Source organism: Triplophysa dalaica, chromosome 2 (assembly GCF_015846415.1).
Source record: "Triplophysa dalaica isolate WHDGS20190420 chromosome 2, ASM1584641v1, whole genome shotgun sequence".
In the NCBI taxonomy this organism is placed as follows: Eukaryota; Metazoa; Chordata; class Actinopteri; order Cypriniformes; family Nemacheilidae; genus Triplophysa; species Triplophysa dalaica.
This window is the reverse complement of record NC_079543.1, coordinates 19,003,849-19,028,105: the sequence shown is the minus strand read 5'-3', so window position 1 is coordinate 19,028,105 and position 24,257 is coordinate 19,003,849. Positions and strand designations below refer to the sequence as shown.

At 38.3% G+C, this 24,257-nt stretch overlaps 2 protein-coding genes across 2 annotated transcripts in view; one reads left to right on the top strand and one right to left on the bottom strand.

The window, feature by feature from the left end:
- Positions 1 to 11,802, bottom strand: part of adgrl3.1 (adhesion G protein-coupled receptor L3.1) — a 96,623-nt gene extending 84,821 nt beyond the window's left edge. The window contains exon 1 of the mRNA XM_056771672.1: positions 11,340 to 11,802. The gene's annotated coding sequence lies outside the window, so the exon portion shown is untranslated. The remainder of the gene's footprint in view (positions 1 to 11,339) is intronic.
- Positions 11,803 to 12,295: 493 nt separating this feature from the next.
- Positions 12,296 to 24,257, top strand: part of si:dkey-92j12.5 (multiple PDZ domain protein) — a 36,952-nt gene continuing 24,990 nt past the window's right edge. Inside the window, 12 exon segments of the mRNA XM_056740349.1 lie at positions 12,296 to 12,466; positions 13,404 to 13,449; positions 13,580 to 13,749; positions 18,004 to 18,198; positions 18,372 to 18,508; positions 18,650 to 18,824; positions 20,262 to 20,384; positions 20,470 to 20,646; positions 21,058 to 21,157; positions 21,307 to 21,401; positions 23,139 to 23,415; positions 23,549 to 23,611. Coding sequence (XP_056596327.1) covers positions 13,443 to 13,449; positions 13,580 to 13,749; positions 18,004 to 18,198; positions 18,372 to 18,508; positions 18,650 to 18,824; positions 20,262 to 20,384; positions 20,470 to 20,646; positions 21,058 to 21,157; positions 21,307 to 21,401; positions 23,139 to 23,415; positions 23,549 to 23,611 — 1,519 coding nt within the window. The 5' untranslated portion in view covers positions 12,296 to 12,466; positions 13,404 to 13,442.

The following is a 24,257-nucleotide window of genomic DNA, read 5'->3' as shown; positions in this document are numbered from 1 at the left end:
ATCCCCTTCCAATCCAATCGAAGTTCTATTTGAATCAAGCTTAATCAATTTGTTGCGTTTACATGAAGGCTTTTTTTGTCTGATAAAGCAATCGATCCAGTAACAGATTATTTGGTTTCATGTAAACATACTTAGTGAAACAAACCTTTTAACATCACTTGGCCAATCAAATCATAGCACCAAAATGAACTGTTACAGCTGTATAATTCTAGCTATTTTAAAAGTCCTATGCGCTGCAGTTAAATCCCAAGGAATTACAGAAATTACCTTTAAACCAGCTTCAAGTTCAAATCAATACAATACAGTTAATCCAATACAGAAACCTTTGTTAGATACAGTATAAACCACTTAGCACACTAGCTTCAGAGCACTAATTGCAGAGCCATTCCCCCCGAGCACTCCGGTGTGAAGTATCTCGCTCAAGGGCACGATGCTAATAGAGAAGGTCTGCGATCTTACTCTCCACTTCCTCTGTCACTCATACTTCACCCACAGTTTCCTTTGTTACCCTGACCCTTAGCCATTATCCCACCACCACCCCACAGCGAGGACAACATAAAAGCCAGAAGATCAAGTCTTTGTAAAACAGCACGTTGTACGTGGGAGGATGCTGATTTTTCGCGGTACATAACCACACGTTACCTTTCTATTTTCAAACGGTCATTTAAGAACACATCCATTTCTGTTTTCTATAGTCCTTCAAATGTTCATTTAAAATCTATGCCTCATTTGAAGAAGAGCAATTCAGCTTTATAACAATCTACAGAGCTTTTGTTTAATGGCGTCTTTCAGTGTGTAATGGGTTTGAAACGCTGGCGTCTGCGTGCATGTGCTCAGACGACAGTGATGAATAAAGCCGCTCTTCTTGAATGCTGTTCTAACAAAAATATTGTTTCAAATGAATATGTTTTCTTTCTGCATATGGCCAATTCCAGCGTTATGGATGTGACGATTTCAGTCAAAACTTAAAACATATCTTTGCATTTTATTACTTTGTATTTATTACCAATTTTTTGAATCATCTGTTTAAGTTGTAGAAAAACTCCTAATGATAGAGTCTATTCTTCATGAAATATCAGTTATGCACAAGTTTTCTGTTTAAAAGAGAGAAAAAAATCATGAAGTAAGCATGTGACAAAATATGTGACGCACGTTTTTGAGAGACAACTTTGTCGGATTTCTGTGAATTAAAATGAACAAACCAAAAGCAATAATACCCAACAAATGGAGAAGAGATGGCTCTTCACAGACCAGAAAACAGTTTTTCATATGCCCATTTAGAGGAATAAAGACTGTTATGGATCTGACAATGACTTTGGCTTTAAAAATTACTTTATATACTTTAAGAAAGACTATCTTCATCTTAAGGTTGACATTTGCATAGAATTGCCCATACAGCTATCCTTCATTGTACAGTTCTCATTTTCTGTCACTCATTCTGTCCATTGTTTATATATTTAATGTTTTTTCTTATACTAGATGTGCATATATTGACAGCATCCTTCTTGACAGGAAAAATGTGGGAGAAACAATATGCTCCACCATTAGAAGGTGAATTGCATTGCTGCCACCCAAACGTTCCATTTTTTGATATTCAAGCCTCCGTTCTGACAAAACAAAGTGGCATATGTCATCTTTTTCCCTCCATATATCCTCTCTACTATCCCTCTGCCTCTCACAATGGGTGGTCATGTTTCCCCATCTCTCTCCCTCTCTCTATTTCCCTCTGTAATTGGGTGTATTATGGGACTGGAGGCAATGAGCATCATGCGCTCAATGCGCTCAATGGCTCAATGCGCATCGAGAGAGAGTGAGAAAGAGAGAGAGAGCAGAATGCTACAGCAGCTTCAGGCAATAACATGAAGAGATTGCGGAGGAGAAAGACTACGCTTTGTCCGAGAAGAGAGGAAGGAGGGCGAGAGGAGAAGAGAGCAAAGGAGAGGAAAGTATAGAGATAAAGACAAGAACAGGATCAAGAGGAGAAAATTATCGTCTCTCTTTTTCGATCCAAAATGGACACCTTGGGTAAAAAGGCACTTGATCTGAGGATCTACAATTTGAAACGTTCTATAGGTGCTCACTTACACTTACACAAAATAATCCCAGAGAATGAACTCCACATATCACCCGCCAGTTATTCGGCACAGAGAGACCTGAGCCAGGTCTGAATATATCAAGCTAAAGTGTGGAAGCCACGGGATATAAGTTAATGTTGCTTGTCCTGCTCCTCCGCCCATGTGCGCCCGTGTTCATGATATACGCAACAGCGGAGCATTCAGTTCCCTCATGCGTAAAATTAAAGAGTCATATCCTGGAAACAGCACAAACGTGACACGAACACACACGCTCAGCCCTGACACGGCCCAACTAATGTGGGTGTTGGTCCATTGGTGACCAGTCAGCTGTGTGTAACCAAGACGATAAGGCCAGGACACCTCGATTTCACTGCTTCATTATGTCACACACAGTACCTTACATTCAATACTCCCGCACACACGTACGCACAAAAGACGAGACAAAACACCACAGCCGGCCAATTAGGATACCAGGACCGGGACCACAAATCAAACCCAGTTTTTTTAAGAGAGGTCACAGCAAACAGGTTTTGATGACGGTCCCTCACTGGGAAGCAGAAATGTGCTTTTCGCTGAAATATCAGTTCCCAAAAGCAATATTACACCGTACTATAGATGTGTGCAAATGACAGCGAACTGTTCATGGAGGCCAAAAACAACCTCACAACGCCGTGAACGGAGGCAAACACACTGGAAGTGTGTAGTCTTCACTCGCCGGTTTAATGGCTAATTAGGCAAAAAGCTGGATGAAAAGCGCAATATCTCTGCGGCCCCATAAAACAATATAATGGACGCTCTTTCGTTCTCTTTGTGCGTTGTGTGTTTTTTCTTTGTATGTAGAGAGCCATGAGAAGTCTATGAGGGGAATGTTCCAGAAGAGCAGCAGTTATTTAAGATTCAAACACAAGGATAACAGATGGCTACCAGAAAAAAAACGCACACGGAGTGAAGGAATATGACAGGAAGAGCTGGACCCTCTAAGGAGAGCCAAATCCACAGCTTAGTGATGTTTAAATTAACAACAGGGCTGTACATACCAACCACTGTCACTCATTCAACATCAAAACGAGATTTAACTCAGTAAATGTGTCTGGTTCTGGTCACGTTTAGGCGCTGTATACACACGCTATGGAAAAAGCATTCAATCCAAGTTTGTGACTGTTTGAAAATTGTTCTCATGCTTAACAATCATTTTAGAGAATAAATTCGGTTTACGGTGAATGATATTCTTAAAGCAATGAAGTAATTTGGTGATCGTTTACTCATTTTAAAGGCATTTTAAAGCTGTACTTTTCTCTTCTTAAAACACAAAAAAAGAATTTAAGCAGAATCTTGGCTTCAGAAGACATATTATATACACTCACCTAATGGATTATTAGGGACACCATACTAATACTGTGTTGGATCCCCTTTCGCCTTCAGAACTGCCTGTGGCATTGATTCAACAAGGTGCTGAAAGCATTGACCCATATTGATAGGATAGCATCTTGCAGTTGATGGAGATTTGTGGGATGTATGAAGCTCCCGTTCCACCACATCCTAAAGATGCTCTATTGGGTTGAGATCTGGTGACTGTGGGGGCCATTTTAGTACAGTGAACTCATTGTCATGTTCAAGAAACCAATTTGAAATGATTCGAGCTTTGTGACATGGTGCATTATCCTGCTGGAAGTAGCCATCAGAGGATGGGTATGTGGTGGTCATAAAGGGATGGACATGGTCAGAAACAATGCTCAGGTAGGCCGTGGCATTTAAACAATGCCCATTTGGCACTAAGGGGCCTAAAGTGTGCCAAGAAAACATCCCCCACACCATAACACCACCATCATAATTGCATTAATGAGAAATTGAACAGGTGTTCCTAATAATCCTTTAGGTGAGTGTATTCTATAAGTGTTTTTTGTCATGCATTTTGTTATCTTTACAGCATACATTTCAAAATACTTTCTTTTCAAAGGAACGTCATACTTGAAAGGAAATTACTGCTTGAAAATTATCAGAGCAATTATAGCGTTCAAGCTTTGACATTTTTGATCAAACATGAAATTGAAATGTTCAGAGAATGCATTTATTACCAATATATGAACCATTTGTTTATATTTTATTAAACCCCTGATGATGGAGTCCACAAATGAGAAAAATTTCAGTCTAAACACAAGTTTTATATTTTAAAATAGGGGGAAATTATTGCATTACGGATGTGACAAAAAAAGACAAAGGTTTTTGAAAGACAACATACTTTGTGGGATTTCGGTGATACAAACCAGAAGCAAATGGAGAAGGGTTGGCTGTTTTTAGAACGTAATATAGTAATTGTTTTAGAATATATTTTCATTTTTCATGTGCCCATGTATGAGGAATATAGACCGTTATGTTTGTGACAATTCCGTTATGGATGTGACAATTCACTTACCTAACTATAGAATATCATGCTTATAAAAAAGCTTTTTGATAAAATTTTGTGAGGGAACATGAATATAAAAATGACCCATAATGACAAATCATTTCAAATGAACACTACAATATTCCATACAAATAAGAATCCCACAGGGGCAAAATCCTGGTGTAAAATTCCTCTTATAGTGGCGAATGAACAATAAATGTTTATAAATAAAAGTGCACGGCAGTGATCAAGACCATTTGTATGAAAACCACCCGTTGGTAAACACTTCAAGCTATTTTTTTCACTTGAAATGCCCTTCATTGTCCAAAGGCTGAAAAAGGAAACAACTGGAGGTTGAAGTTTCCTGTGCCATTCATTACTGATTAAGAAAAAATGCTGTCATTGACTTCAACAATAAGCAGTGCCAACACAGCCAGGAGCAATCGATGCAGCGAGCAATCAAACTTCAGGATGATCAATCAATTGCTTGCCTACTTTATCACACCAACTGCTTTACTCTCCCTGAATCTGTCACTACCGCAGGCCTGAGGGCAGTCTGACAGACCAGCAGACAGAGAGAAGACATAAGGATTTAGCATTACTGTCATACTTAGCTACATTCAGAAAGAGACTTGCATCTAAAACAGTGGTGTAAACTGACCTGTTGATTTATAATGCAGAAAGTCACGTTTCAAGGTGAATCCAAACAGCACTGCTTTTGATTTGTGCTGTTACTTTGATTACTTAAACGAAATTGCTAACAAAATTACTACAGTCTCTTAAAGGAGCAGGTCAACCTATAATAAAAACGTTGTTCTAATGGGTTTCAAACCTGCATGCTGTTATTTTTTCAGTGCAATACAAGAGCAAAATATTTTGAAAGACACTTGTCTTAAAATGAAAGTTCATACTGAGCACAGCTGTCAGGGTGGAAAAACACATAAGCTTGCACAAAACACACACAAACCTGCATTTGAAAATCTCTGCATTGATGCCAATAAAATATTTTCATTTTTTATATATGTAGTTAACAAACCCTGAACATCAGGCTAGGTGTGCGTTATGGGCATAATCAGTTAATAAATAAATTACTTTTAATTTATTCTGTTCCTTACACAAATCTTTACATTTCATATATTACACAAATCTTTACATTTTATATATAACTTCAAAACGTGACAAAGATTCCAGCGATACGTTTTTGTTTTTTTTTGACAGCGGATAGTTTAATTTTGATTAAAATGTGATTTTCCCCAGTCGTTGTTTGGGTATGTTAATTCGTTTGAGAAATTAAACCAGAAACTGATATCCTGACTTCTGACAATATCGGAAGATCTTCACTATGCTTATGCATAATTCAGAAGAGGGTTTTTTCTTTTCATGCATTGCAGCCCATTACACATACAGCATCACATTCCCTGTTTCTAATAAATTCTGATTCTTAACTATAATCAGTATTTTTTCATCTATGTTGAATGAATAATATTCATGATGTACAAAACTTCCTTCGAATGAAATTTCTACATTTTCACATAAAATCTGCCAACATGGCTGGTTTGGACAATAAACTTTTGGTGCATTTCGTGTTGGTATGTACGCGGCGTTGTTACTGTTGTTGAAGGATGATAGCAATTCTTTAACATTCAAAAATATAGGTCTAGGGTAATCTCAGCCCCAGACCATGGACCCTTGGCTAAACATCTGATGCATAAGGCACACTTTTCTGGAAAATCTTCAGTACGTTCGAAGTCGTCATCTGATTGGTTGAATTTCAAAGGATTTCCGGGAGACTTGTGTGTCGCGTTCTTTAACGGTTCTCCTGGAAACAAAACGAAGCTGTCTGATCTAAGAAATAAATAGGGATGCACCGGTTGACCGACCATAAATCATATTTTTTTTGATTACCTTTTTATGATTTTTTTTCGGAAGTGCACCCGCTGCCGCATACACACAGATCACATTCAAATCAATCGCAAACATGTAATTTGTTTGGAAGTATTTCTAAATCAGGATTCAGGACACGGGCAGCCCTATAGCGCTGGAAATGCAGAGCTATCTGTCTGAGGCACAGCTACCATGAAGCTAACAGCCGTTGGTGTACTGGCTCACAAAAAGGAGCCGCTTTCCTGCGCTCGCTGAAGTTGCACGAGCAAACCTGTCTGCACCTTGCACAAGTGTGGACACCGAACCTTTGTTTAGCTCTGCTTCTCACGTGTTGGATGAGAAACGAAACAGACAAAAGTTGTGACAATGTTGAAATGACGTTAATGGATGACTATAGATTAACAAAGTTCGGGAGAAGCCAGAGCATATAATTAAGACTGACTGGTTCGCAATCAGCAACCATAGACTCTACCCTATCAGCTCAAGCAAACCAGCTCATAAGTAGACAAAGATTCTTACATGAAGCCATCTCTAAAGGATTACACATCCCACCACCTCCCGGGCTCCTCTACTTGAGCTCTTGTCGATAGCAGAACTCCGGGGGGTGAGTTCTGGGTTCGGCCATTTCCGAGCTCGGCGCACTCACCCCTATATGGGGGCGGGAGCGTTCCGAGATCGGATGGAATCGGCGAGCTCGGAACCTGCCCCGGACAGCATGCCAAACAAGCATACCCCTGCTATCTTCATTATCTGTTCAGGTGAACTCGTGAAATGCTTCTTTTTGTAAAAAAGAACATGCATACACTTTTAAAAGCCAGAAACATTAGTCAGTACTGTTAAGGATGAATGTTTTTAATTTTAAATTGAAATTATACCCTTTTGACTTAGTTTGATATATAAAGCACCAACACTTATCTTTATTTGATTTAACATTTTGGAATAATTTATTTATATACTTTGGTTTAATTTACTTTCACTGATAAATTCAAATTTAAAAACAAAACTGGGTGCTGATAAGTAAACGTCTTTGTTCGGGTTGTTGATATTGTGTTTAATTTGTTGAACTATGCACAGTTGTTGCCTTCAATTTCAGATGTATTTTTAAGGCCAGTTTTATGAAGTTTAACTTTAAACCTAATTAAAAAATAGCTAAATATCTGTAACATATTTGGATTGAATGTGGTTATGGTGCAGTTACAGCCTTTAATTTAAGATGGTTACAGTTATTGATTTCAATATCTGTGAAAAAACAAATAAACATGTTGTTTATACTTTCTTTGTTGTTGTTGATGCTTAAAGGGAAAAAATCGGAAACTGGAATCAGACTCGGCCAATTTGCTTGTAAAAAATCGGTATTGGAATCGGTCATGGAAAATCATAATAGAAATAAGCCCTAGAAATAAGAAATAAGCTGTCGTGTTTGTTTACTATGGTTGCTATAAGAATTCATCACGATCGACTAAACGCTTAATTCTTAAAAGTTTGTCATGTTCACGGCATAAACTTACAATCATGTCGTTGCTGTTAACTTTTGACACGTTCATGAATTTACACCGGTCTGTTACTACGGGGACATTTCCACGCCTCTAAACATGACGCGGCACAAAACTTGATTTGTTTCTTTACCTGTCAGTCATATGGCCTCTTGGTCGGGCCGTGGCCAAAGAAAGCGGCGATAAGTTCCAGGGTGTTCACTAATGCTGTGGGTAATGCATGAGTCGTTTTTTTCACAACGGTTTTCACTATGCACGAAGACAACGCTTTAAAGAAAACACAATGGTAATGAGCAAATTTTACAAGCAAATTTTCTATTCATGCAAATACGTGTGCTGCAGATCCTCACCACGAATAATTGACTTCCCACAGGTGCGCGTCTCCACTGCTAACTCAACTGCGCTCTGTGTATTCAGCCATCACTGACTCCTGCTTATGTAACAGCTGATATAATTTCGATTGTAAAAGTTCAATAAAAATCTTACTAGTTGGAATAAACGTTTGATTAAATCACAATTCAGCAAACCGGTCAACATTGATTATACAAGCAAATGGTCAATACTCAATACTCAATCAATACTAATAGTCAATACTAAAAAATACATTTCTTTTTTGGCTTGCTGCTTTAGATATCCTTTCTGATAGGGCTGAAGGTGTTTTGCATAACAGGGTTTTGATATTGCCACAAACTGACAGGGCCACATTTGTCTTTGTCACGCTGTATTTACGATTCCAGCACAGTCACGGGTCTTTGGGATTGCGGAACTCCATGAAGCTGTTGTTGGAAACATTATTGTGAGAAAGCAATGTTGGATGACATCATCATCACTATTTTTGACCTGACTTTAGCTTGAAGCACTTCGTGAGCTGTGACTCATAGCATGCTCTGAACATTATCAGAACGGGCATACACGAAAGCCCTCCCACATTACACACACACATTACACGCCCCCTTTTCCACACGGAGACTATAAGGCAATAATTCTCCAGTGATCACTTAAGGCCCCTAAAAACCTTTTAACCTCACAAACGGATGAAAATAAAAGCATACGCGCGCATACACACATGGGATCCAGTGCTCTCACTTTCCTGTTGGGACTGAAATAATCAAAGTCCTTCAGCAGGCTATTCAAATCTCATCTTCATTGTTAGCTGACCTCCTTATTTGATCACACACACAAACATTTTAAAACACAACCTGTGCACGCTTAGTAGCTTTCAGCTCCTGATCTCGGTGTGTATCAAATTGATGAATTTGCGAGCAAAAACAAAAGGGAATAAGGGAAAGAGATAGAGATGAGGAAGCTGTATTATTCATGTGAATCACTATTTTAGTTTGAAGGACATTCGAAGAATGAGAAGAGGTCTACTCACTAGAACAGGACTACTCCATTTGCTTCAAACGCACACACTCGATGTGCCCAGAGCAGCCGCAACAGCCAATCATATATTGTTTTCTTAGGATGAATAAAAAAATTTACATGGAGTTTGATGGAATCACAATAGACTGCATGTATATTTGTGGTTGTATAATCAAACCAATAACACAAATGGCCAATGCATGCTGTGCTTCTGTGGCTTTGTCACCTTTTGATGATGAGAACATCTACAAGCCTCTGTTTGATAGTAAGTAAGTGGTTTAAATTACACTTCGACCCATGTTACGATATTCAAAACATATTCAAACAATCACACATTTGCACATCTAGGAACGCACACACACCACAAACACAGAATAAACACATAAATCCTAAGCAACCCACATATTCATTAAGACACCAAGATTACACAACACCCCCATCAAGGCAAACCGTGAAAAAAAAATGCGAAAGCCCCACCCTACGTGTGAACTCTTATAAAGAAATTCAACGCACCACCCACTGACAAAACATGGGAATGGAGAGAGAGCATCTTTACTAGAAACTCGACCAAATCTAAAGTCATTTTGTCTAAACAAACGCAGCCGCATCAATACAGTGTTGTGCAAGCTACATGCTTCACAAATAACAGTCAGTGGTGATCTTTAATGGATTTTTGATTGTCCATTATCTAGCACTGACTGTAGTACGCTATCAATTATTTCAACTATTGAAATATCTCCTCTATTTATTGCCGGTAAAAAAGTAAGTAGGCTATCTATATGGCAAACGGCATCCGATGAAGTAAAACCTTGAAAAAGTAAACCTTAATGTGTAATTGCTGCAGATTTGGAAAGGTTTTAGCCCCCCTAAAAACGAATTTCCCTGTTCATTAACAATGATCATTACGAATGCTTTTTGGTAATGTCATAGAACAATTTACGTTAGGTCTTTGAACCTACAGACAACTATATAGCATATCTCCACACAACTCACCACAAAAAACAGGTACATTGTTGGGGTTGTTGTGACTTCAAAGGCCCTTATATGTTCCAGCAGCTCAACTGGTGAAGCATGTCTGTTCGTCCCACCAAGGTCATTGGTTCAATTCCCAGGGAACACACAAACCGATAAATACCATACAAGTTCCTTAGAATAAAAGCATTTGCCAGATGTGTGCATGTGCAGCATTGTTCCAGAAAGAGACATGGGTATAATATTTCTTTAAAATTAGCATTTTTACCTGTATCTTTTAATACCCTGTCAGAAATGAATGGTGACACAAATGTGCTGCAATCAGTACTGAATTTGCATCCCTTCCTTAAGTTCTAATATGGTACATTCACGGGAAGTAAACAATCACTTAACATCTAGGTGAGAGTTGTCTCCATATATTACTTAAAAATAAATATAATCCCTACTGTCAAAAAACAAGCAATGATAATCTATTGTAAAATGTGTTCTGTGTGTGTACATCCAAATCCATGCATAGTAATTTTGCATAGCATTTTATAGAATGCAGATATGTCTTCATTAGTCAAACCAAGGTCATATGATCTTTCTGCAGATTTGTAAGGTGTTCAGCAGCATGGATCGTCGTTAACGTTCAACAAAGCTAAATGGTGCCTTTATTTTGAAGATGCTGTCTTCTTCTAGATGCTGCCATACCAACACATCTCCTATGCAAACAGACAAGCACACTACAAGAGACGGACAGAAGCAGAGAAAGGCACAGTCCTCTGAGGCGTTGACAATCTTCTCCTTATATAAAGCTGAAGGGGTATAGACCAGCAATTAGGCAGATATATGGCGTTTGCGATACATTGCCTCCAATAAAGAAATGAAACAGTTTCACTACGTCAAGAGCTGAAAGGCAGCGACTTGTACACTCAAACACACGCTCGCGCGCACCGACGCCCATTAAAACACCACGCACGACACACACCAAAAAGCATCCTGTGTCCAAAGCCTCTCTCTCTCTCACACACACACAAACGACATAATTCAGCTGCAAGATACGAAGAGTTTGAGGAGAGTAAACTACGACTTCTCAACAAACACATAGCCACTAGTCAAGCGTCCATCTGCCATTGATTTATTGACCATTATGAAAAAACGTCACCTCATTTAAAATCATTGACTCACCGCATCTTACAAAGAACGGGAATGATCCGCTCCGGATGTGCTCAGCACCATCGGACTGTGATCGGTCAGAATGGTCCTTAATTCCCGTGACAATGTGTCCGTGGGTAACACACGAGACGCAGAGAAACGAGCAAATGATGCTTGGTCTTCTGTTCCCAGATGCGACTTTATGAGGCTTGAATGAAGATGCAGGCGGAGGATAAATGCGATGTATCGAGTATCCTTCTCTTTACCTAGTGGGTCTACGGTACCTCGGGGGATCTGAGCCCTTTTTTGTATCCCGATCAGTGTTTTTCTGGATTAAGAGCAAAATGCGCAGAGTCGGTCCTGCGATGGCACAATCCGCGAGATCAGCGCGAGTCCATCGCTAGATCGTCCGTGCACGGAGGGCCGCGACCCGACAGCTAGGGAGCGAGTGCCGAGAGAAAATGACAAGCCAATTTGGAAGCAAAGTGATGCTTGATTCAAGGATGGAGGGTGGGAGGGAAATAGAAAGAAAGGGAGGAAAGAGAGGGGCGGTGAATCTGGCGCTGGGAGGACGGGAGGGCTAGAGCTCGCTCTGGTGGCCGAGAGCGCGCACAGCATTAAAAGGTCGACCTTCTATTACCTGCAGTTATGTAACACTCAAATGATTCGTCAGTTCATTCATTTGTTACAACGTATTTTTGTTGTAGCCTAGATATAGCGTTCATCTTTTTTATATTGTTTTCAATCTCAGTGTCAATTTGACTATCAATATTAGTCTACACAACAGTAAATAGTTCTTATTGCCTACGAATTATAATTTGTTCATTCGTAATTTAAATGTCTATCATATGCGTTAATAATAAGAGGAAGAGGTGATGTATTTGTTATTCAAATCTGGAGGGAGGGCGTTTGACATTCATTTAGGACATTGATTAAACTAACGAGATCAAAGGCGCATCACGGACATGCGCGTTGACAGCCGGTTATCATTCTCGCGTAATCCCACCTATTGTCTATAATGCTGGATATTTGTAACGCCACTTCGACATTCGAAAATCTTGTTAAAGAGTGGATTCCAGCTTTATGAGATCAGATGGGACGTCCGCAAACGTTTCACATGAGCTGCGAAGGAAACCTGTTGATCCGAAAGTGAATGCGGGGTGAGAAATCAAAACTGATTGATTTACGGTAGTGATAGGCACATAGACAGCATAACAGAAAACGATCAACCTGATGAAAAGCGTTGCCTGTCAGTTACATCTAGCAACAGTGATTAGCTCGTTCAGTTGTCGTATATGATGTTTAAATTGCTTGCTTTATTTCTATTGCACTCTGTTAGACTAAAATGCAATTTGTTCTGGAAACTAATTTATAAGCATGTCTATCCTTAAACTGGTTGTTTGCTAGTTGGATCCAATTACTTTAGTTTTTACATTTTTTCTTCTATGCGGTAATACAGTAGTAAATGAATTACGACCTGCAACCCCCCCCCCCCCCCCCCCCTTTTTATGGGCCCTTAATAGATTTTATAAATTATATAAATGACCTTCCCATATTGTTTCTGGTTAGATACTGTACTATTGTTGACCACAGTGTGAAACCGCCCACTGACAAACGCACCTATCGGATAGATCGCAAGGACATCTGTCCCGTGTAATTACTGTCGTTCACAGTTTAAGTCCGTTACAGATGCTAAGCCTTCCCGGTAAGCGCCTTACCGGAGCAGCGCAGCGCAAACATAACCGCTCGCTCAGTACGCGACGAGCGCGTGCCGACCGTAGCGGCGCGAGACTCTAATTCAGATGACATCATTACGAATAACAGATTACAGAGCGCGTTATCAGAGCGATCGATGAGTTATGAAGTGATGCGTCGGTTCAATTAATAAAAACTCATCCGTTACAAACGCGCGAGCTCTTCAAGTTGTGTCCCTCTAAGCTTTCTGCCAAACGTCTCAGGTAAGGCCTGTCATGTGCCAATACGTGATTACAAAGCCTCTTGGGTAAACTTAGAAAGGGACAAATCTGTTTGTTTTTGTTGTTGCACATTTTCCCCATCGGGAACTAACATGACTTTACTGTCCATGTGTTTTCGCAGATGTTAGAGCACAGTAGCTAAGTATTCAAAGAATTAAAAATGATGGGTATGTACTGATTTTATTGTCATCCTTACACCCCCAGTCTGCCATATGTCATCATATTTAAACATTAAAAAATACTTCATTTTCTCAATACTTTGTCCATTACTGTGTGTGTGTGTGTGTGTGTGTATAGACACACAGCGTGCTTTGGTGGCAGTGGAACGTTTGCAGAACAAGCTGAAGGAAAGAGGAGAAATGCCTACCGAGGAAAAACTCAGTCTGCTTAAGAGTGTTTTACAGAGCCCTCTGTTCCACCAGATACTTATCATGCAAGAGACTGGACAGCAGCAACCCCAACAGCAGGTCAGAGACTGTATCAAACATCACTATATGACATAAAAAAATCAGATATGCTACATTGCTGCAAGAGACGTCATGACATAATAGTGAACCGTTCCACAATGTGGTATTGAAATATGCTCTGCTATGTATAGTTTAATAACCAGATTAGATCGTGTAAATGCATATGTCTGTGCCATTAGTATCATAAAATGAAGTACAAAGTACATCTAATTGGCTAAGTAGGGCTACAATTATGGCATACAACAGCTGGATATACTGCATGTCATAACCATGGTAACCGATCATGTAGTAAAAAATTCTGCTATGTAGTGCTTTTACTTACCACTTTCTTGACTACATGTCAGGCACATGATGACAACAGTGAAAATATTTATTAGTATTGGTTAAAAAAAACTATAAAAAATTATTACAAAAGTAAGATAACAAAAAATCCTGCAACTGGGGTAATTCAAGTTTGAAGTATTAGGCTAATAAATGCAAAGCATGCCTTTGTTAGTTTTCAGTTTTAGTTTTATTGAAGCTAAACAGCTTTTCTTTCTGTTATATGAACATCACATCAATACTGTTTTGGCTTTATGTATATGTTCTATATTGCTTTAACCATGTCCCAGGCACAGACTTGAAAATACAAAAATACTTAATAGAAGTATTACAATGACACATTTAAATATATGAAAATAAACATACAAGGAAATAACATAAGACATTATTTATTGTCCATAAAAATATATAAAAGGATTTTTATTAAAAAAAAACATTTATCAGTTTTTTGTGCTGCCATTGTTTGTGCCACCATAACAATAAGTTTAGCCATTTTTTATTGGTTTATCATTGAGTAAAGATTGTGTTTAAAATTGAATATGATCTTATATAAAATAGCAGAAACATTAAGGCAAATATTAAATATATGTATATTTTGTATAATATGATTTAATTGTTTTTCAAATGCAGAAAAGGCTAGCAAGTCATTCCATTTTTTTTTAATGTAATTTCCACCATAGAATCCTACTAAACATTATTATCCTACTATACAGTGCATGCCAAATGTATGCGTTGGTGGAAATGACACTATCGCGGAAAGCTTAAAAAAAGACTAAATCCTCTTTTGATGAATGTATATGTACACTGCTGAACATTGTTAACACATTTAATCGGCTTGAGACAACAGTGTTGATTGTTGATGGTGTGAAAAGTGCGTTTTATGAAAGTTTATTTTCCCCACAGGGCCAAAAGTTGCCATAGTTATCAATAGAAACCCTGAAACTCGCCTTGCCAGAGCCGCTAAAACAGAATGATTATGGAGCCATTCACAAAGAGCACATTATTAAATTTTAAAACACCTAGTACGACATAATATATTATCTTTTTAAAACTTACACTCTAACTGTTTATGTTAATTATTTGAATGAATTCTATTTATATAATATTTTCTTTAGATTTATTAAGAGCCCTATATGCAATATGATGCAATGACCTAACAATTGGACATTATAATAGAACTAGCTAGTGTGTGGAAGTGCTAACTGAGCTTATATTTTAGTGTGATGTTCTGCAGAATCATGAATGAGAGGACCAAAATTCCGGACCATGTAAAGAGGTCATATGAGCCCAAGAGACATGAGGGGGAAGGGTTATTCAAGGGTGCTAGGGTAAGAAGTCACAAAGGTGGTCTGGGTTCACAGCGTATGAGATAGGTGTGTGTGTATCCGTGTGTGTAGGTGCGTGCATGTCTGTGTGCGTGTCTAAAGTGCAGCGTAAGGATGGGAAATCTTATCTTGAAAATAGGCAATGTTGGCCCAAGCTTTCAATGCAACCAAAGAGCACCTCAGATCATTTAGCTCCACAGATACCATCAGGAAAATAGACACAGTGGGTGTTTAAGTCGGTGTTATAAGGTACAAGCACAATTGATGGTCTTAAAATCCTTTAGCTGGCCAAAATGAGAGAAGCAGCTGCAGCAGACACCAGACGAGAGTATCCAGTTGCTGAAACTCTGTTTTTCTTGAACCACTCTATCCGTAAAATGCCATAAGAAGACATAGCTCTTTCAGTTATACAGTATATCAGAAATACAGTATGTGCGGCTTCATATGGATCCCTTTTTCTTTATTTACGTTCTCTGTTGTCATTTTCTTATTTAAGAATTTGTTTAAAGGTGCATTTCCCAATCAAAGAAGGAAAGTATTAAAAAAAATATCCACTATTCATTTACAACAAGATCTGCATTGTTATGAATTTTAATATTTTTTGTTACTAAACAACAACTCAAAAACCACTGCATCAAAACAACTTCTGTCTTTGTTAAAAAATGACTTTATTTTTGTCAACGCGCCAAACATGTCAGTTTAAGCATTTATATTGCATTTGCCATGTTTTACATTACCCAAAATTCAAGTACCCGTTATACATGTTATTATGTGCATCAAAGACTGGCTGTTGGTTCGAATATTAAAACTAATCACGACACTTATGAGTATCAGAGCAACTTTACCATGACTTAAGTTCGACAGCCAGATCAAGGGAGTCGGTAAATCAAGCTTTTTCCAACTGAGGCAGCTGGCCAAGATAAAGCCAATTCTTTCAAGAGAGCTATTTGAGACAGTTATCCACGCCTTTGTTACCAATCGGCTGGATTACTGTAATGTGTTGTATGCGGGGGTTAGTGGGTCTTTGGTCACTTGTCTGCAAATGGGGCAAAATGCTCCTGCATGTCTTTTAACTGGAACTCAGAAATACAAACTCCCATTTTAACATCACTTCACTAGTAGTATATATACTTTATAGGATCAATTTTAAAATGATTTGATTTGTTTTTGAAGCACTAACTGGTCTTGCCCCACTCGACATTTCTGAGCTGCGACACTCTCATATGGCCATCCGTTCAATCAGGTCAGCTGATAAACTGTTAGATACCTAAAACAAAATGTAAGCTGAGAGGGGAACCTGCCTTAAATGTGACAGTCTTCTTCACTTTTGTTCAAATCACATCTTTTCTCCTTGACTTTTAAAACTTGATGTTGACATTTTGAGTATATGTGATGTTTTTATATCTCATTTTTATATACGTCTTTATTTATTTATTTTTCTGTACAGCACTTTGGTCCACTTCGGTGGTTGTAAAGTGCTTTATAAATAACGTTTTCTTGCTTGCTTTTTTATCAATTTTTTATATGTCCTACGGGAAAAACTGTTAATTGATTTTATTCGATTTTATTAACTTAACATTGCTTTTTATTTTTGTGATATTTATTCAGCCACAATATTTTAAGTACTATACGTGTATAAATAAAGACATATTCAAGACAAAAGGCTTTTTCAGTATGTGACTGCATACTGTGAAAAGTAATTAAAATGTCTACAAAATGTATATGTTCTCTGCAAGGTTAATACAGAAAGTCTGTTGTGAGAGACAGTGTGATGTATTCAGATAGATGATTCTTTGAAAACTGCACCAGGGACCAAACCAAGGCTGCATAAGCTACTTACCTGGGCTGACCACTAAATCTGTGCTGAGTAAGAGAGAGAGTCTGGGTTCAGCAAGACTCACACACAGACACTAGAGAGACATCCACAAATACACTCCGCGCTTAGTTAAGCTTAGATGAGAAAATGAGTAAAAGTACAAGTATGGGTATCACACAGTCACAGTTCACGTATAGGCCTACATTGTTAAAGGTTCAGCAGGTCATTTTTTGGAGGATCTATTGTCAGAAATGCAAAATAACATACATATTTGTCTTCAGAGATGTGTAAAGAACCTACATAATGAAGAGTTATGTTATTAAATGAGCAATTTCTATCTACAAACAATGCGGGTCCTCTTGCATGGAATTCCCCATGTTGTTTCTACAGTAGCTCTAAAGGGACAAATCCCCCGACAGAGCGCGTTTTGTAAATGCTGTATCTCATTCGGCAAAGAAGTGACAACTTGACGACATATTAGTTCTGTGTCATCTGCCGTTGTACTCCGGAAGGGAGGGGTGGAGTGAGCCGTTGGTTGCAATTTATAACCTCACCGCTAGATGCCGCTAAATTTCATACACTGGACTTTTAAACAGTCTGCTTTTGGGTTAAAGCATATTCATCAGCATGACTCAATGATGAACAAAGACAAGCTGAACAAAACAAATCATACTCGGATATGGAATAATGCTGCAGATATGAAGCATGAGACATCAAAATGTGTAAAATACAGCTTGGTGACAATTTACTAAAACAAGTTAACTACATCCTTTTGGCTCTGTGTTTGTACAGGATTCTCCCATGACGCCTCAGTCCCAGTCTATGAGCGATGATGTGGACTCTGTGAATGCTTCTCAGCCCAATTGCACGCTGAGGTACAGAGACTCCTACCTCTCTGCCCAGCGAAGCAATGACCGATCCACCAATCAAGTGACTTTTGACCCCTGCGTCGCAGAGGACATTTCACATCTGCAGTATATTGCCCGGGTAGGCTATTTATAAACACTGTCATCATGAAACAAAATCAAAGCACCTTACATACGTTAGATGTATCCTGTCACATGCTGTTCTCGCATCCTTTCATAAATAATATGATTTCTACACTGCGTCTCTTAAAACAATATTAATGCAACTTTACTCTCCCTCACTCTTTTGATCAGGGTCGGACCGTTCTCAGTTTTGACGTGGAGAGGGGAGAGAGTGCTTTAGGCATCCGCATTATTGCCGTGGATGCCGAAAGCAGCGGAGGTCATGGTATCTTCATACAGGAGATTCGATCAGGCTCAGTGGCAGACAGGTAAAGTATAACAGACAAAAATGCAAATACAGCAAAACGTCACAGATTATTAAAGGTCAGAGCTGGATTGTTCACTGCTGCATAATTCATGAATATATATTTACATGATATCAACACTTTTTCTCCCTTTTCCTGTGTCAGTGATGGACGCCTGTGTGAGGATGATCAGATTTTGGCAATCAATGGCAAGCTGATTGACTCCTCAGTGACGCATGAACAGGCCGTGAAGATTCTTCAGGAAGCCTCCTCCACTGTAACCTTAACTGTAGCCAGAGGACCAGTTGCAGAGGCCAAACCCCCACAGATGAGCCACACTGTCTCTCTTTCCAAAAACCTCTCTGGTCTTGCTGAACAATTCAGAGTAAGGCTCCTTTAAATCTGATATATAGTAGTATGTACATCACATTAGTTCTTAAAGTAGTTGGCTTTGAAAAATTATAGCGTAACATTTTATCACTTAACACTGTACTCTTTTTTGTTTTGGGAACTGATATTTTTTTATATATTAGATAGATGAACTATCATAAAATTCAATAGAAAGAAAACACGGCCAGTGCTCATATTTACATTATCATTATCAGATGGGTTGCCTTGTCTGCCGTTTTTCCACAGGATTGTGCTACCTTTGTTGCTTTCGGGTTGTTTTTTATTCCGCGGGTTAAAATTTTAGTATTTTCAAGGACAATTTATTTGCTATAGACTAATTTCACTCCGCTGCCATGTTGAAATCGAAAACGAGGCAGAGGTGGACAGAAAACCGGAAGGACAGATAGACTGCAATGGTTTATCGGGTGTCTGTGACATGAAAACAACAAAGGATGCGTTAAAAAACAACATTAGATTGGCCTTGTGTGCGTGAATGAAACCCGCTTATGGCAGTTTAAACAGTCACTTATATCTGATGGTACAGCTAAAGTGGTCAAATAAAACATGCTGACTTTGTCACATTTCACATTAAATCATAAATCTTTCTAAAAACTCCAGGTTGATTGTTCAAACCATGGCAGTCTATCTGTCATTTTTGTTTTCGATTTCATTTAATGCAAAACAGTGACTGTAAAATATGTATTTTAGGTTTGGGAGTTTTTTTGTATTTGGCCTGGGGTTGTGGGGCTAGTTTTGGGCTAGTTTTGATTGGCCATTGGGCTGTTTTTTTCTTACACAGATCTGGCAACCGTGGGAAAATGAACGCCTTTGTCATATTCTGTTGAAATAATAAAATGTATGATTATTAACCCATTTGAATGACAAAAATGATGAGATACAACTAAATAATACATTGTTTACTCCCATTACAAAAACGTAACATTACACTTTCAGGTTGTGACCCTAAAGCAGCATGGTTTGCACATGTTCTACAGTAAAGTGGGAAGATATTGTATGATAAAAGTATTTGTCTTAAGTTCAGCCATTGAACCCTATTAATATTGAGAGAAAAATTATCAAACACATTTTTAATTGATGGGAAATTGAAGTGCATCAATAACTGCCAATCAATACTTGCTTGATCAGCACAAATCTTGTTTGATCTTATTGACTAATTTAATTACATTCCCACAATAAGTAAAGTACATTTAGGATTATACATTGGCTTTCCCAGACTTGGACTTGTTAGGTTTGGTGATTGCTGTGAAAGTCTCACTCTCATGCGGGTGTAGTCCACTGTAAAAATACCTGCTAACCTCGAACAGTTAAGATGAAATGGACACAAGCTGTACATATTTATAATGCCGCTGATCAAATTTTCCCACAGCCTCGACAGATTCATCTGATCGAGTTACAGAACGACGGATCAGGCCTGGGCTTCGGCATTGTGGGAGGGAGGACTACCGGCACCATGGTTAAAACCATCCTACCTGAAGGTCCAGCAGGAAAAGTATAAAATCATCAAAGATTCACATTCAGAGTTTAAATGCTGTTATATAGAGAGTCCTGACCTGCAGGTGTGCATTTGTAAACAGGATGGCAGATTGCGTAGTGGTGATCTGCTCCTCCAGATTGGTCATGTTGACGTGTCCTCCATGAGCATTGAGGAGGTGGCACAGGAGCTTCATCTTGCCGGAACCAAAGTGAAACTTCTCATCGCCACCGCTGATGGTGACCTCTCTTCCCCGATCGCCCGACAACAGGACACTCAGGTGCGGAAAAGACAGGTGCAAGGCTTCTGCTCCGCTGTGTGTGCATCTGTGATTATTCACTGTGCATATTCATTGTGATTTGAAGGGAATTACATAATGGTGAGAAAATAAAGAGTTGTTTGGTTGAATTGTGTTAAAATCACATCACAGATGCAGTGATTGACATTAATTGGCGTTAACACACAAGGGGTTGGAGGTTGAGTGAGTGAAAGTCAATACAATCTGCAAAAGGAGCGAGAGAGAGTTTGTATTTAAATTGTGACTTTATTCACACTGTGTAAGTCATTAATCTTGATTAAAACATTGTTATCATCTTAATGCCAAACTGCCAAACTATCACTGTATTTCGACTTTGAAAGTGCAAAATAATCAAAAGTTGATAACTGTAAATGAAGGATGATCCTTCTACAGGATTCAGCAGAGCGAAAGGAAAACGATTTCAGTAGAAAAAGATTAGCCAAAAACGGCTTGGGCGTCAACATCGCTAAGTCTACGGAAAACCTGGACACAGGTATGATTTATGAGTATTGTTTTCTTTTAACACGATTATTTTCCTGTCAGCTGATGAGACATGATAAAAGTCCACATTTAACAAACAGCTACATTGTCTAAATAAAAGGTTTAACGAAATGTATTTATTTTCTGTGTCCTTGTGTGTAGTTTTAGAGGCAGGTGAGTTTGTAATAAAGAGTATATTAAAGGGAAGCAGGACGGAGAGTGATGGACAGATTCACACTGGAGATCACATTGTCGCTGTGAGTATTTTTTGTTGTATTTACTTTTTCTGTGATTTGATTTGTCTATTGATAGTATAACTACACTGTATGCGTGTTTACGCATGAGAATGCTGTGTGACAGTTTGCATTGTAGCGTTTATCTTATGCTGAATAGTAGCGTGTTTGATTAATTACATTGCTGAATGTGTGTGTGTGTGTGTGTGTGTGTCTGTGTGTGTGTGTGTTTGTGCAAATCTGTCATTAGTTTTAGAAAACAATGACTTAGCCACAGTATGTGAATACTATTTTTAGCTATTTTTGAGCAAGAATTACCAGGACACTGCTTTGGTATCAGTAGGCCTGTTACAAAGCGTTTAAAAACACTAAACCTTAAGCTTAATGATCCATTAGTAACATTTTCATTAGAATTTTTTGAGAAAATGCAATTATAATGTCTTTAAAGATCTGTTAACTCTCCTGAAAATAAATATTATGAAATAATTTTTCAATCATTTTGGGGTATTTTGTCTCAAAATCAAATCCCTTTATTGCCAAAAACAAAAATTGTGCAATGTGTTAATATATACAATATATAATATAATACGTTCATATCACATCAAATTCACAGCTGCAGAAAGACCGTTTCAAAATAATTTTCAGTTTTTCTGAATTTACTATTCATAGGTATTTTCCTAAAATTTCATTTTCCCAAATTTAAAAAAAAAAAGATTCTATTCAAACATCAAATAATGTGGGTTCATATTCACTTTTAAGCAATACAACAGTACATGTATTTAGGAAAAGATTTTATCACACTAAACATATAAACATCATATACATAATACAATTCGGCTTTGTTCAGACTGTCACCCCAAATCCCAAATTTTTGTTCATGTCAATTTAAAATTGATTGCCAGATCTAATTATTGATCAGAGTATATGAGTGTCTCGTTGTGCTCTCTCGATTTTGCAATATCTGGTTTGGTTTCTTTGGCAACGGTGTTAACAGGGAGTGTTAAACTTCATACGTTGCTGTGCAGACCGACCAGTGACATTAAGTACAGCAAAAACGATTCCACAGCACACTGCTCTGTGTCACTCTCGCATCATCATGATGTCATACGCTGGTCAGTCAAAGCAGCGCTGTGTAGAGTTAAACATGGTACATTTTTCTTACAATTTGAAGACATGTGATTACTATTTGTTATGCGCGGCTTTATTCAGTCCACTTGCTCCTCGAGCAGACAGACAACTACACAGCAACCTTATATCTCCATTGACGTTTGACATGCTTATGTGGTGTTTCATGTGGCACGAAAACGTAACGTAAGCCAAAAGCTTCTCACATCCGATCTGAGCATTCAGACCTAAATGGATTTCCAGAAAAGTGATTTAAGTAGGATCTCAAACCCCATTTGAATGAAGCTTGAAACAGATTTGTAAAAAAGATTTCATGTGACTTTTTGCTGCTCACACTTGCTTAATGTGATTGGATTTTAATCGGATATGCTTAAAAATCGGATTTGAATTGACAGTCTGAACGTAGTCTTTAACAAGTGTATGTGTGTAGGTTTGGAATTTTTTCGGGAAGTTACTGGAAGTGGCCTTCACTGAAAGTCTCAAAATTGCCATGTTTTGTTATAAATCTAACAATTTTAATAGATATGGATGAGGGTTGGTTTAAAGGCTGCAGGGGTATTAGGTATATATTAGTATGAAAACCATACAGTATGAGATGTCTTTACTAATATTGATAAGTCTGTTTGTGTGTGTCAGGTGGATGATCAGAGTCTGAATGACTGCGGTGAACCAATGGCAGAGGAGATTTTGGATTCGACTGGCCAACACGTGGAGGTCTATCTTCTGAACAAGAACTCACAATCTGGAACACAAGCGTCCCCCACAATCTCCACAACCTCCGAAAGACCCCTGACACCAATGGATCTCCTGCCCCCTCCTCCACCCCCCCATCTACCAGAGCCAAAGTCAGTGCTGCCCCACGGCAAAGTTCTCTACACTGAGCGACATGACCTCAACTTCAACAGAGAGAGCAGTTAGTGAAACCTCTGGTCTTTTTCATTCACTCACATTGTGTTTTATTCATGCATTTTCTTTGTATCTGTAAAGTTTACCTCCTCAAATCTAATAATTGCTTCCATTTCTGTTTGTTCTTTTTCTGACCACAGTTGAGTCGAAGCAAACCTGTTATTTGGAGTCCAAGATGGAGAACTGCAACCACCAGTCATCCCGTAAGAACAGAACATGTTGTGTTAAAGGAATATTGTAGGTTATTTACAGCTTAATGTCTGTGGAGAGCATCTGTGCAATGCTGGTGATTACCACAGAAAAAGTTCTGATACTTTCTTCAGTTTGAAGGAGTGGAACATGTTCACAATACCCTGCTTAAAACAGCATGATTTTTCATGCTTTTTATAGGTTGGTTTGAGCTGGATTGGTATTTTTGAAGTTAATAAGAAAATAAGCATGATTGAATTAACTTAGTAAAGATAAAGGCACATGAAGTCAAACACACCTTTGGTTTTGAACCGCGACGGAGAACAATGCACACACGATGTAACAGGAACAGAATGAATAGCCAAGTTATACTGTACTTGGTAAAAATAAGTTTCTTTGGATTCAAATATTGTCTTCTTCTTGGAATTATAAGGTTTTATCTACATTCTGAGCAGTTTTGATATGTTGAGCTTCAAAGTTTTTTCATTCCTTTACACGTTTTGGATAAAACCTTTTTGAAAAGTCTCAAAATGTACATAATGTTAAGAAGAAAACATAACAAAATGTAAATAGGTGAATAACTTAATTTTGACCAAAAAATATGATTTCAGAACCTTATCATTCTAGAGGCGACAATTTGATATAATATCAACGTGTCTA